General features: G+C 33.7%; 2 protein-coding genes across 2 annotated transcripts; one reads left to right on the forward strand and one right to left on the reverse strand.

The window, feature by feature from the left end:
* The first annotated feature begins 995 nt into the window (after nucleotides 1-995).
* On the forward strand, nucleotides 996-4,757 carry LOC108223248 (probable ADP-ribosylation factor GTPase-activating protein AGD6). The gene is made up of 3 exons (XM_017397403.2): nucleotides 996-1,896; nucleotides 1,983-2,072; nucleotides 3,924-4,757. Exons 1-3 carry the CDS (start codon nucleotides 1,135-1,137, stop codon nucleotides 4,419-4,421), a joined length of 1,350 nt encoding a protein of 449 aa, XP_017252892.1. The 5' UTR covers nucleotides 996-1,134; the 3' UTR covers nucleotides 4,422-4,757.
* Nucleotides 4,758-5,930: 1,173 nt separating this feature from the next.
* LOC108221993 (histone H4) lies at nucleotides 5,931-6,463 on the reverse strand. The gene has a single exon (XM_017395866.2). The coding sequence runs from the start codon at nucleotides 6,423-6,425 to the stop codon at nucleotides 6,114-6,116; it is 312 nt and encodes a 103-aa protein (XP_017251355.1). The 5' UTR covers nucleotides 6,426-6,463; the 3' UTR covers nucleotides 5,931-6,113.
* Nucleotides 6,464-12,610: the final 6,147 nt, after the last annotated feature.

The following is a 12,610-nucleotide window of genomic DNA, read 5'->3' on the forward strand; positions in this document are numbered from 1 at the left end:
ATATTAATATATGTTCCGCGGCAGTATACGCATAATTTGTATTTTCCTATAATTTGTAAAATCATTTTTAATTATATTAATATATGTTCCGCAGCAGTATGACGTATTTTCCTACAAAAATATTGTATTATAAAATTATTTTTAATTATATTAATATATGTTCCGCGGCAGTATAACGTAATAATTTTTATTGAAGATCTTTAACAAATATTCCGCAGCAGTACAAGGCTATAAGTTATATGATTGAATTATAAAATTTTGGAAAATTTACATTAATCATGGAATTAAATATTGTCATTTAATGAAGGTTCTAAAGTTCTAAAATTAAGAGGTTCTATGTGGAACCTGACCATATATATATATATATATATATATATATATATATATATATATATATATATATATATATATATATATCTGTGTGTGTGTGTCAGGATTTTAGTACATTTAATCCGAATTTAGTACACGTAGATTTAAAAATTAAAAAAATCAGAAAAAATAAATCTTTTCCAAACATAGCCGATCGTGTAATATCTTTGAAAGATTCGGTGATCTAATCAATCGAATTTCAACGTAATTTTATAATCTTGGTTTGTTTGACAACAATAACTTTTTAGATTAGAAATAGAAAGAGTTATGTAATGATTCGTGTTTATATTGAAATATAACACGTTAGAGTTAAAAAAGAGTTATATGAACGGTCTTGTTAAAAAAAGATATTCAAAATTGTATATTTATAATTTTATTTATAACATTATTATAATTTTTTAATAAAATATTATATGATAATGAATTGTTATGAGTGTTTTTAGTATTTGAAACTGTTTAACAATATAATACTAATAGACTCCACATTTTTAGACTTGTAGTAGTATAGATTTTTGTCAGGTACAAATATTAATTTAGAGGGTGCAAACGAAAACAAAGAAAAAGAGAAGGAAAGAATTACAGGTCACTCCACATAATAAAAATAAAACCATATTATAAGAACCAGAAGTAAACAATTACCGACCCGCATTTCGTATAATTTTCCTAGAGAGAGAGAAACCCCTTCTCCACTTCTCTCCCTTCTCTCTCTAGTCAATTCATTTTCTCTACCGTCACAGATCTCGGATCCAAACCGGGTGATCCGAAATGGCTTCCTCATCGCGCCGCCTCCGCGAACTCCAATCCCAACCAGGCAACAAGACTTGCGTTGACTGCTCCCAGAAAAACCCCCAATGGGCCTCCGTCTCGTACGGCATCTTCATGTGCTTAGAGTGCTCCGGCAAGCACCGCGGCCTCGGGGTCCACATCTCCTTCGTCCGATCCGTTACCATGGATTCTTGGTCCGAGATTCAGCTCAAGAAGATGGAGGCTGGAGGTAATGATAAATTGAACAACTTTTTTGCTTTGTATGGTGTTGTCAAAGAGACTGATATTGTTGCTAAGTATAATTCTAATGCGGCGTCGGTGTATCGGGATCGGGTGAGTGCGCTGGCTGAGGGGAGGCCGTGGCGGGACCCACCGGTGGTGAAGGAGAGTGTGGGGAAGAAGCCGCCGTTGAGTTCGGGGGGGAGTAAGGGGAATTGGGATAGTTGGGATAGTTTTGAGGAGAAGTCGGGGGGTGATGTGAGGAGGAGTGGATCGGTTGGGGAGTTTGGGAGGGGTGGAGGTGGAGGCGGAGGGGGGCATGTGGTTAGGTCGAAGTCGAATCAGGAGATTTATTCGAGGGCGCAATTGGAGGCGTCTGCGGCTGGGAAGGAGGATTTTTTTGCTAGGAAGATGATGGAGAATGAGTCGAAGCCGGAAGGGTTGGCTCCGTCGCAGGGTGGGAAGTATGTTGGGTTTGGATCCACTCCGGTGCAGGCGCCTAGGAGGGATCAGCAAGGGGATGTTTTGTCTGTTGTTACTCAGGTGAGTTTTTCAAGTCGGTCAGATGTTTTTTCGGGGGTTTTGTGATTTGTTGATGGTATTGTGTATTTGTGTGTTTATTTTTGTAGGGATTTGGGAAGTTATCTATGGTTGCAGCATCGGCTGCTCAGTCAGCGGCTACTGTGGTGCAAGCTGGGACCAAAGATCTAACTTCTAAGGTGAAAGGTTTATGCTTTTGGGCTAATTTTCCATTTTTGATATCATGGTTATTCAATTAAATAGATACACTAATGATCACTGGTTTACTAGCTTTATATGTGTGTTGGGCGGGCTATGGAAGTGCATGTGATTTGAATTTAGTGGATTCAGAAAGCTTTGGTAAAGAAACTTTTTTTTTCAATTTTCATTAGAATGTTTGAAATCAAAGCTGTTAGTTATTTGTGTACCTGGCTGATGGGAGGAGGTTAGTAAAGTTCACAAACCCCAAAAGTGTGCATAAAATATATCTGGTTTTTTTATTATCTGCAAGCTTTCATGTATATATACTCAACTTAGAGATTGTTTATGTATTTGACAATTGCCCTCGAAGTTTTTCTTGAGATAGCACCTTATGAAATAACGTGAGGTGAACTCGCCTTTCAATATGGTCATTATGGACACGTAATAGATAAACTATAGCTCTTCCCATTGAAACTTGACACAGAGATCCAGATTATTTTACTTCAACAAGGCTGCGTCGCTTACAGAACTCTGAATTAGAACAGAAATAGAATGAGTCCTTGTTGATGACACAGTACAAAATTAGCTTTTGCAGGGGTTCTCTAGTAAAATTATGAAGCAATCTGCTCTTATACTTTTTTCCTTTTATTATTATCGGATTTTATGGTACTAGAATTAAATAGATAAACTTATGATTAACCTTGTTTCTTTTCATTCTATTGACTATATTAAGCTTATCATTTCTTGGGTGGGTCATAGGGTTAATGGCCTAATGCTGTCGTTTGAGTTTAGTATGCAGAAAGCATAGCAAAGATATGGTTGTTTGTTATGATATTGAAATCAAAAGCTAATGAGTATAATGATGTGTAACGGGCCAAGGTTATTAAGGTTCACAGCAGCCATATTTGAGTATATAATGTATCTGATTCTAATTCTAATGAAGCTTTCATGTCAACATACCAATCAAAGGGTGTTCGGGTATTTAATATTTATCAAATATCATTTCAGAGAGAACCTCGTTAAATTGTTGAGGTGAAATTAGACTTTCAGTATGGTTGGAAAAATGTGACCTTGCATGAATTTATAATTCCTAATTCTTTTGTTAACCCCTATTTCTTTTAATTACATTTGCCACCTAACAAGTACGATAGTAAATTTATCTCTTTCTGACTGAATCACCCAACCAGATGATGTTACTTTGACATTGCTGCATCGTCTGTTGAATTCTGAAAAACGCCCTACAGAGTGAATCATTGGTAATGACAGAGTGCGAAATTAACCTATTATATCTATCCATCATCGATATGTGATCGCCAGGATCATACCTGTCTTCAATAATTTATGGTGGATCTGGATGGTCTACAAACAACAGCTAGTCTATAGTTGTTAACACATGGAAAGGACCACCTCAATAAACTGAAATTACCTACTGTATTTTTCATCATCACTTTCTCATTTTCTGTGTGATAATTTTCTAATCTTGATAGTCACCTCACACAGAAGAAACAGAAGGGGCTGTGGTAATTTTCTAATCTTGATAGTCACCTCACACAGAAGCAGAAGGGGCTGTGGTCTCTGGATATTTAATTTTATCTTTGTGTTTCTTCTTATGCAATATGTATTAGATTAAGTTCCTGGTTGTTGTTAAAGGAATTCTGTGCCTGAAGTCTTTCTTAGTTAAATTCTTTTTTAAAACTATCAATAGTGATTTTCCAATGCTTTAAAGGAATTTTATTGCAGATCTCATATCTGTTTTTTTATACGTATTGCTGACTCAGCCATCCCGTATTGAAATCGACATTCCATTGTCAAATTGAAATTCATTTAACAGTAGCCTTTACCTTTTACAGGTGAGAGAAGGTGGCTACGATCACAAGGTCAATGAAACTGTCACTGTCGTGACTGCAAAAACAAGTGAGATTGGCCAAAAGACTTGGGGGCTGATGAAAGGGGTGATGGCATTGGCATCACAGAAGGTCGAAGAGTACACCAAAGAAGGTAGTAGTGGCTGGATGAATGATGGTTGGCAAAGAAATGAAACCCAGGGTAATGGCAGTTATAAGGAATTCGAGCAGGAGTCCAAAGGATGGAATTCTAGCGCCTCCTCTGGTCAACATGTTAGTTCTGCTAGCCCAGGCTCTTGGGATGATTGGGATGCTACAGACCCCCCTCGAAAGGAAGTATCTACGAAGGGGACATCATCACATGAGGGAGACAACTGGGCTGGCTGGGATGACGATAAAGATGACAGATACGACAGTTTTTACCAAAGTGCACCCAGTAGCAATAAGACTGAGGGCCGCAATGGCAAATCAGATTCTGGCTGGACAGAGGGAGGCTTCATCTGAGGTTACTATAATATTCTCAGGGGTTTCTTATGGTTTTTTCTCCCAGCAGATCTTTCGCACATACTGGTTGAAGTGCATTCTGTACAATGGTCATACAATGCGGGTAATTGCCCAACTAAAGAAAATGACTGCTTGTATTCCTAAGGAACTGGTGGTTGGTTTTAGTTAAAAGCAACGTTGGTTGTATAATTTCATGCACCTTTTTTTTTTGCTGTTTAAGAACTTTTCACTCAATTGTACTATGACATTTTTTATCATTTGCTCTTTGCCAGTGCACAATCTGAATTCTATTTGTTAAGGTTTATTTATATGTAACTATTACACTCTTGGATAGTACTTGGTAGTATAGTGCAAGTTTTAATTTCATCCAGGTATTTGTTTATGCAGAAATAACTGCTTGACCTGTATTTTAGACTGGCTAAAACTCTGTATTACCAGTTTGCCTTGTGCCTGTTAGGTTTTAATTTCTTTTAGTCGTCGTTCACATATGGATGAGAATGAAATGAATTTGTACTCTGAACTGGGAATCACATGTTTGGAAGATTATGTTCATTCCATTCTTTCATATTTTTTTTTTTCATCATAAACTTCTTTATAATATTTCATTCATATTTCTCGTTTCATTTCATATTCAAGTCAACACTGCCATCATATATTCTGGGCCAGAACCCAAAAGTAAAGGTGTACAAGATTTTCTGCTACATCATCTTTTGCTGTGGCTCTTTTCAGAAACTGGTCTGCTCAATTAGTCCAAAACCGAATAAAGAATGCCAGTAAATTGCAAGCCATTCCCCAAGAAAGCCAATATAAACCACGATGTAAAAACATTTTACTGTATTGCCTAGCACTTTTTTCACGTAGATAAGGACGACCCGATCAACTGACTATCATTTCAACAAACTAACTTCAGTATCAGAGAATTTAAAGGATTTTCTCAAAAAATCTCCGATGTCAAGGTTAATGCTGTCATACTGCATAGGTTGTGCAATTGAGCTCAAAATCAAGTCATTGAGCCTTGTGATTAAACCAAAAAAACAATTGATAACTTCTTGGCTCTCCAACCCAATTTACCAGGGGAAAAAAATTCTAAGCTCGTCCATAAGCCATTTGCAATCCTAACAACCATCAGCTGGATAACTATGTTTCTGAACAAATTCTATATCAGTTCTTATATCCTCACCTTTGCCTTAATTTCCCTCAATAAATGCATTACAGTGTCAGGCACCAGATTCTTTGATAAACCAAGGAGCTATCAGAAACAGAATGTGTGAACTAAGCTGCAGATTCTTTGATAAACCAAGGAGCTATCAGAAACAGAATGTGTGAACTAAGCTGCAATATCATCTATCCAGTAATCATCAGATTGTTTGTTTTCACCATTATCAAGTTCATTTTAGGGCAAAATACAAAGCTAAGACCATCAATTTTAGTCTTAATTAGGCCTTATTCATGTAACTGAATCACAACAATTAGCTCAATACTCGAGAAATGAAAGCACCACATCCAAAATAAATCAACAAAATATAATGTGAATTCAATTCTAGATAACAAATCATTAAATTCCATTGAATCACAATTCAACATCTAGAACCAACCAATCCCTAGATCATCATACTACTTACAATAACCAAAAGCTAATCATTCTTCTAATCCAAACCCTAACATTCTCCGAAACTCAGATCTAAAACAAGCTTAACCTCCAAAACCATACAGAGTCCTTCCCTGCCTCTTCAAAGCATACACAACATCCATCGCCGTTACAGTCTTTCTCCTCGCGTGCTCAGTATAGGTAACCGCATCACGAATCACATTCTCGAGAAAGATCTTGAGAACGCCACGTGTCTCCTCATAGATGAGGCCACTGATTCGCTTGACTCCACCTCGTCTCGCCAATCTTCGAATCGCAGGCTTGGTGATTCCCTGGATGTTGTCTCTCAACACCTTACGGTGTCGTTTGGCTCCTCCCTTGCCCAATCCCTTGCCTCCCTTTCCTCTTCCTGACATTTTTGTTTTGTGTGTTTTGAAATGGGATTTATTTTGGGGGGAGTGGGCTTTTATAGGTGCTTTTGATTTGGGGGGAGAGTGAGAGCAGTTAGATTGAGATGTTGATCGACGGATGAGAGTGGCGATCCGGGGGGTGGAGTTTGAATCTGTCTCAGCCGTTGGATGGGATGTTTTGGACGGGTAGATATTTGTTTCAGATGTTCACGCGGATCGTGGTTTTCTTGTGTCTTGGAGATGGGAAGTGTGAATAACTTCTTGCTTGCCAATAATTCAGAAGAGATTAACCATATCCAGTGGTCGGTTATAATCGTTACGTTAAATTGGACCTGCAAGACAAGACATTATATAAAATTTGTTGAACCGGTTGGATATCATGCTTCAATAATATTGGTTATATTAGTTGGTTTTTCCAAAAAATAATTTAAGAATATATCATTTCAGTATGATAATAAATGATGTGCAATCTTCCTATATATTTATTTCAGACCTGTGTGGGTTCGACAAATTTAGCAAGGTTAGCTCAAATTATAGACAACAGTTAGGTATGCTTGGAATATGAGTTTTTCGAGAGGTTGATTATATTTTATATTTTTGATAGGTCAACTCTAAGAATAACAAAGGAGCGAGAAACTAAATATAATTAGTAATAAGTGGAATCGGTTGTGGTTAATGTGTGGAGAAAAATAGTAGATATAATTAAATTTTATGTCATAAATTTTTGTTATTTCAAAAATGGAGGGATATCTCAAAAATCAAAATATGAAAAAATATTGGGAAAAATATTTTGAAGAGGTCATAATTAACTTTTCAAGGTCATTCACTGAGATACTAGGCTTGACTATTTATCACTTATTAGCTTATAGCCCGTGCAAGGCATGGGAGCTCTTTAATTATTTATAAACTTTTTAAATATATTTTAAATGGTGTGAAAAAATTTAATTTATAAATAATAAATTAAAATTTTCAATAAAATAAAATTCGAAATTATGATTTGTTTGTAAGTTAGAACTTTGGTAAATACATCATCACAACCATTAATGGTTTCAAATAAATTATTTTAATCAAGTATTTCCTTTTCTCGTATGTATCATGCCAAAGTATTAAATTCTATCTATCAAATTTTAATATATTTTGAGTGGAATACGTTATGCCAACTCCTATTAGATTATATTAATAAATGTATTTTATATTAAAATTATTATAATGTGATTTAAATATTTTTCAAAAAATTTATATGGTTCTAAATTAAAATTGATAAACATAATTTGTTTTGAATTAAGAAAAGGAATCATAAATATGCAATAAGAAGGTAGAATCTATTTTGGATTAAGAAAAAGTTTTTGTATTTGTTCCTCACATAAATCCGGCTTATTAATTTTAAAATATATTATAAAAAAATTGTGACGATGAGATTTATATGATTCTACGGATAAAACTGGTAGGAAATATTTATTTAGGATTAAAAAAAATCATATACATGTGAAAGACAGAATTTGTTTTGGATTCAGAAAAGGAATTATAAACATGCAAGTAGATATCAGTTGTCTTCTAGAACAGAATTTAATTTTGTTCCAATCTAACGGTGCTTATTTGTTCAATATAAGATCCAACGGATGATAAGCTTTTGGATCAGAGGACCATGCGACCAAATTATCTCCCTTACGCTTATTATATATAAGTATATAATATGACTTTCTAGTTTGAGTAATTGTTTATTTTAAACTAGTGAATAAAGCCGCGCTTCGCGGCGGCATAATAAATTTTGTATAAATTTTGATACGAATTAATATTTTAATAACATAAAAATTATTTTGAGTCATCTTCCGGTTAAACATATCACTAATAAAAAGAATATTGTAATTAGTATAAAATTCTTTTAAGCGGTCATCCTGTTAAACACAATACTAATAATAAAATTAGTTCGAACCGCCCTCCCGTGAAAGACAATATTAATCCATAATTTTTATTTTTATGATAAAATTAAATATTACAATATAATTTGGATCAAAATAAGTTTGAGCCGCTCTCTTGTCAAACACAATACTAATAAAAATTATTCTAATTATGATAAAATTAAAGATTATAATTGGATAAAAATTATTTTAACTGTGGTCCCGTTTGAACAAATAATATATTGTAACATAGATAAAAAATTATTTTAGCCACTTATTCCGTGAAACATAATACTAATTGGAAAAAATATTATTATTTAGATAAAAATTAGTTTGGGCCGCCACCCGTGGCCGTCAAACCAAACACAATACTTATCAAGAATCATCTACATTATCATAAAATCAATATATGATTCCTATTTTATATGTCCTATTTTATTTTATTAATTATTTTTATTTTATAATTCCTATTTATTAGTTAAGAATTGTTGTTCTTTTATGGCTCTAATTTTTTTGCTATTAGTTTTTTTTAATGATTATTATCTTTACAATCCTTTATTTCTAATCAAAATTTAATAAATTATGAGAGTAAATCGAAAATAAAAATTGTGCGTATTACCTTACAAATCTTAAATATAAATTGTATTTTATCTAGGATTGTTAGTTTAAATAAATATAATCCTATTCTTTTTAAGATTCCTAAATAAGAAAAGAATTGTTTTACCTTTAGAATCCAAAAAGTAAAGAATTGTATTAACTTTTGGAATCCTTTAACTTGATTTTTTAAATTATAATTATATTTTCAATCCGAAATTTAAGAAAATTATAAGAAAAGAATTTTAATTTTTTAAAATCCAATAAAAAAAGATTTGTATTACCTTTAAGATCCATGAATTTGATTTTTTGAATTATAATTTTATTTTTATTCGAAATTTAAAAAAATTATAAGATTGAATCCAACTATTATCGAGATTGGTTGTAAGTCCATGCATACTATTTGAATGAGGTTGTGAAGATCTTAAAGATGTTTTCATGATTGAGATGCTATCTTTTTCATGGAACGACGTGAGTTTAGCGCTACAAATCTGTTTAGACAATTTGAGATTCTGGAATATTCTGGTTTCTATTTTTCAGATATATAATTTTAAAAAAAAATTAATATAATAAGATTATAAATTTTATAATTTTTAAAAATAAAAATTGTATTTTTAAATTATATTTGTTCAATAATTGTTATTTTGAATAAATAAAACACAGTGCCATCTTTGCTTATTTTTTTGTTGCAAGCAACACAATTAAGTTGGTGATAATCAGTATCTGATCGTTCAAGATGATGACGATGAGCTAATCGAAAATAAAAATTATATTAACTTACATTACAAATTTTAAATATAAATTGTATTTTATTAATAATTGCTAGTAATCCTATTGCTTTTAAGATTTGTAAAGAAGAAAAGAATTGTATCATCTTTAGAATTCGATAAGAAAAGAGTCGTATTACTTTTAGAATTCTTGAACCTGATTTTTTGAATTATAACTATATTTTTTATCCGAAATTTAAGAAAAATTAGAAGACTGAATCGAACAATTTTAGAGACGCCCGCATCCTCCTTTGTATATATATATATATATAGGTAAGTGCTCAAATACAAACTCCTTAGTGTACAAACGTACAAACAATCACTAAATGACTTGAAAAGAATCACTAAATGATTGAACATAATCACTAAATCTATCAGGGGGTCTGATGGAGAGATAAGGGGAGGGGAGCACTTACGGGGCGGCATAGCCGAGTGGTGGTGCAGCGCAGCCGGCGGCAGCCGCGACGCCGGTGCGAGGGCAGTGCTAGAAACACGATTGAGGGAGATGAGAAAAGAAGTGGTGAATGTGTGTGTTTGTGTGTGTATAGCACTAATCGGTGAGCGAACAACCACAGAGAGAGAGCCGCTGGTAGTGGTGGTGGTGGTGGTGGTGGTGGTTGGTGGTGGTGGGTAAGAGAGAGAGAGAGAAAGGTGTTGGGCAGTGGTGGTTGGTGGTGGATGGTGGAGAGACAGAGAGAGAGTGGTGCTGGGCAGTCGTGGTGGGTGGTGGTGGTTGTGGTGGGTGGGGTGGTCGTGCGTGGTGGTGGTGGTTGTGGTGGGTGGGGTGGTCGTGCGTGGTGGTGGTGATTGGAGGTGATTGTGGTGGCGGTGGTGATGGATGGATGTATGTATTTGTTAAATTAAAATCTGCTAATCACTAAATATTATTTTCATAATCACTGGTTTGTACGTTTGTACAGTAAGGAGTTTGTACAGGAGTAAGACCCTATATATATATATATATATATATATATATATATATATATATATATATATATATATAGAGTCCTACTCCAATAGAAACCAAATTAGCCTAAAAACTAAAAACCAGTTTCTGGACAGTTTTTTATCACTATTTTTAACTACAGAAATCACTAATTTGTACTTAACATATCACTAATTTATGTATAACATATCTCGCGGATATAAATATATATATACACATATATGCAACGTATATGACCATCATCTTCACCCAAATCGTAATAATGGATCTCTTACCACCATTAGCAGACGTTTTCATGACTTGCCACCATTGTCTATCATCACCAATAGTCACATACACTTTCCATCATAACTTACAAAACTAACGACTACTTATCATCATCATACAACTTCTCTTGCGGCTTTCTACCGTCAAGAACCTTCCTACGGATGAAATTGATCATCTATAATCGATTATCAATAGTTTAGATAAGTAGATTTTCTCAATTTTGATAATAAAAATCGCTGTTTACATGCTATATAAAAACAGTGATTAGTGCAGTATAAATTAGTGATACCCGTAGTTATAAATAGTGGTAGGGAAACTGGTTTCTAGTTTTTATTTTAAGAGTGGTTTCTATTTGATCATGAGCCTATATATATATATACTAACAACTATTTGGAGGCCGGAGGGTCAACAATGCTAAGTATACTAAGTTTTGGATTTTATTTGTAAATATAATAACTTTTCTAAAATCTTGCAAATATATCATCTTTTACAACATATAATCAATTAAATTGTTAAAATATTATTCCCTTCGTCCCACCAGGATGTTTACATTCACTGTTTGCACGTATTTTGAGCCTCTTATAAAGTATAGTTCAATGACGTTTTTTTTTGTTTTTTTATTTTTTTTGAGTAAAAGTTTAAACCTCAAACCTTTTTTCAGGATTTTTTTTAAAAAAAACTTTATAAAACTATACTTTATAAGGGTCTCAAAATGCGTGCCCAAAACTAACGTAAAGAATCTGATGGGACGGAGGGAATACCTCAATCTTCTTCTTCTTTTTCTCGACCTCAATCTTCTTTATCTTCATCTTATCCTCACCATCGAGCTTCTCATTAACAACTCGTACAAGCGAACTCAGTTCATCAACAATCGAACGGCTATCGAACAGTTTCGATTCGCGCGTCGTGAACTCGTGAGGGGATTGGAGGTGTCTAACACGGCGGTGAATGGTTTGGTGACGGACGGAGTTGATGGCTTTACTACGGTAACAGCAGGTTCTTCGTAGTCGGTGAGGCACCTCCCAACCTCTTCCTTGACGACTGCGCTGCTATCTCCATCGCAACAGTTTGTTATCACCATCCGGCGACTATCTCGGCATCAGCCTGCCTCGTCGCCTTCGATATGACGGCACTAAATTGACTTTGGTTGTTTTTTGGCGATTTTTATTTGTTTTTAGTTAATTTCATGGTTACTTTTGTAATATTAGTATTGGCTCCATAGGTGTAATCATTTGTTTGCCTTCGCGAATAGTTGCAATATATTATGCAAATAGATATCATTTTCAAAATATTTTTTCAAAGTTGCATTTCTTGTTGCATATATAGTTGCTAGCAGTTTTAAATATAGTTGCATATGCAATCGCCGTATTTTTGCAAATATTTTTTGAAACATATTATGTAATTTGTTTTAGAAAGTGACAGTATTTTTTACAAAAATTCTTCTAAACTTGATTATTTATTAAAAAGTCCATATAAATATTATTTGAAAATTACTTTTTGTGAATGAAAATATGTCACTAATGTATTTATTCACAAAAAGAAAATTTTAATTTTTTTTAACTTTTTTCGTATTTTCAATATTTCCCCCCAATTATTTTGGAGTTGTCAAAGTTTTCAGATTTTTTGGTATTTTGGAGTTCTTTATCAATATTTTATGGGGTTAATTATCAAATTGGACACTCACTTCACACTAATATATCATCCGGGTCACTCTTGAAT

Source organism: Daucus carota, chromosome 5 (genome assembly GCF_001625215.2).
Source record: "Daucus carota subsp. sativus chromosome 5, DH1 v3.0, whole genome shotgun sequence".
Classification (NCBI taxonomy): domain Eukaryota; kingdom Viridiplantae; phylum Streptophyta; class Magnoliopsida; order Apiales; family Apiaceae; genus Daucus; species Daucus carota.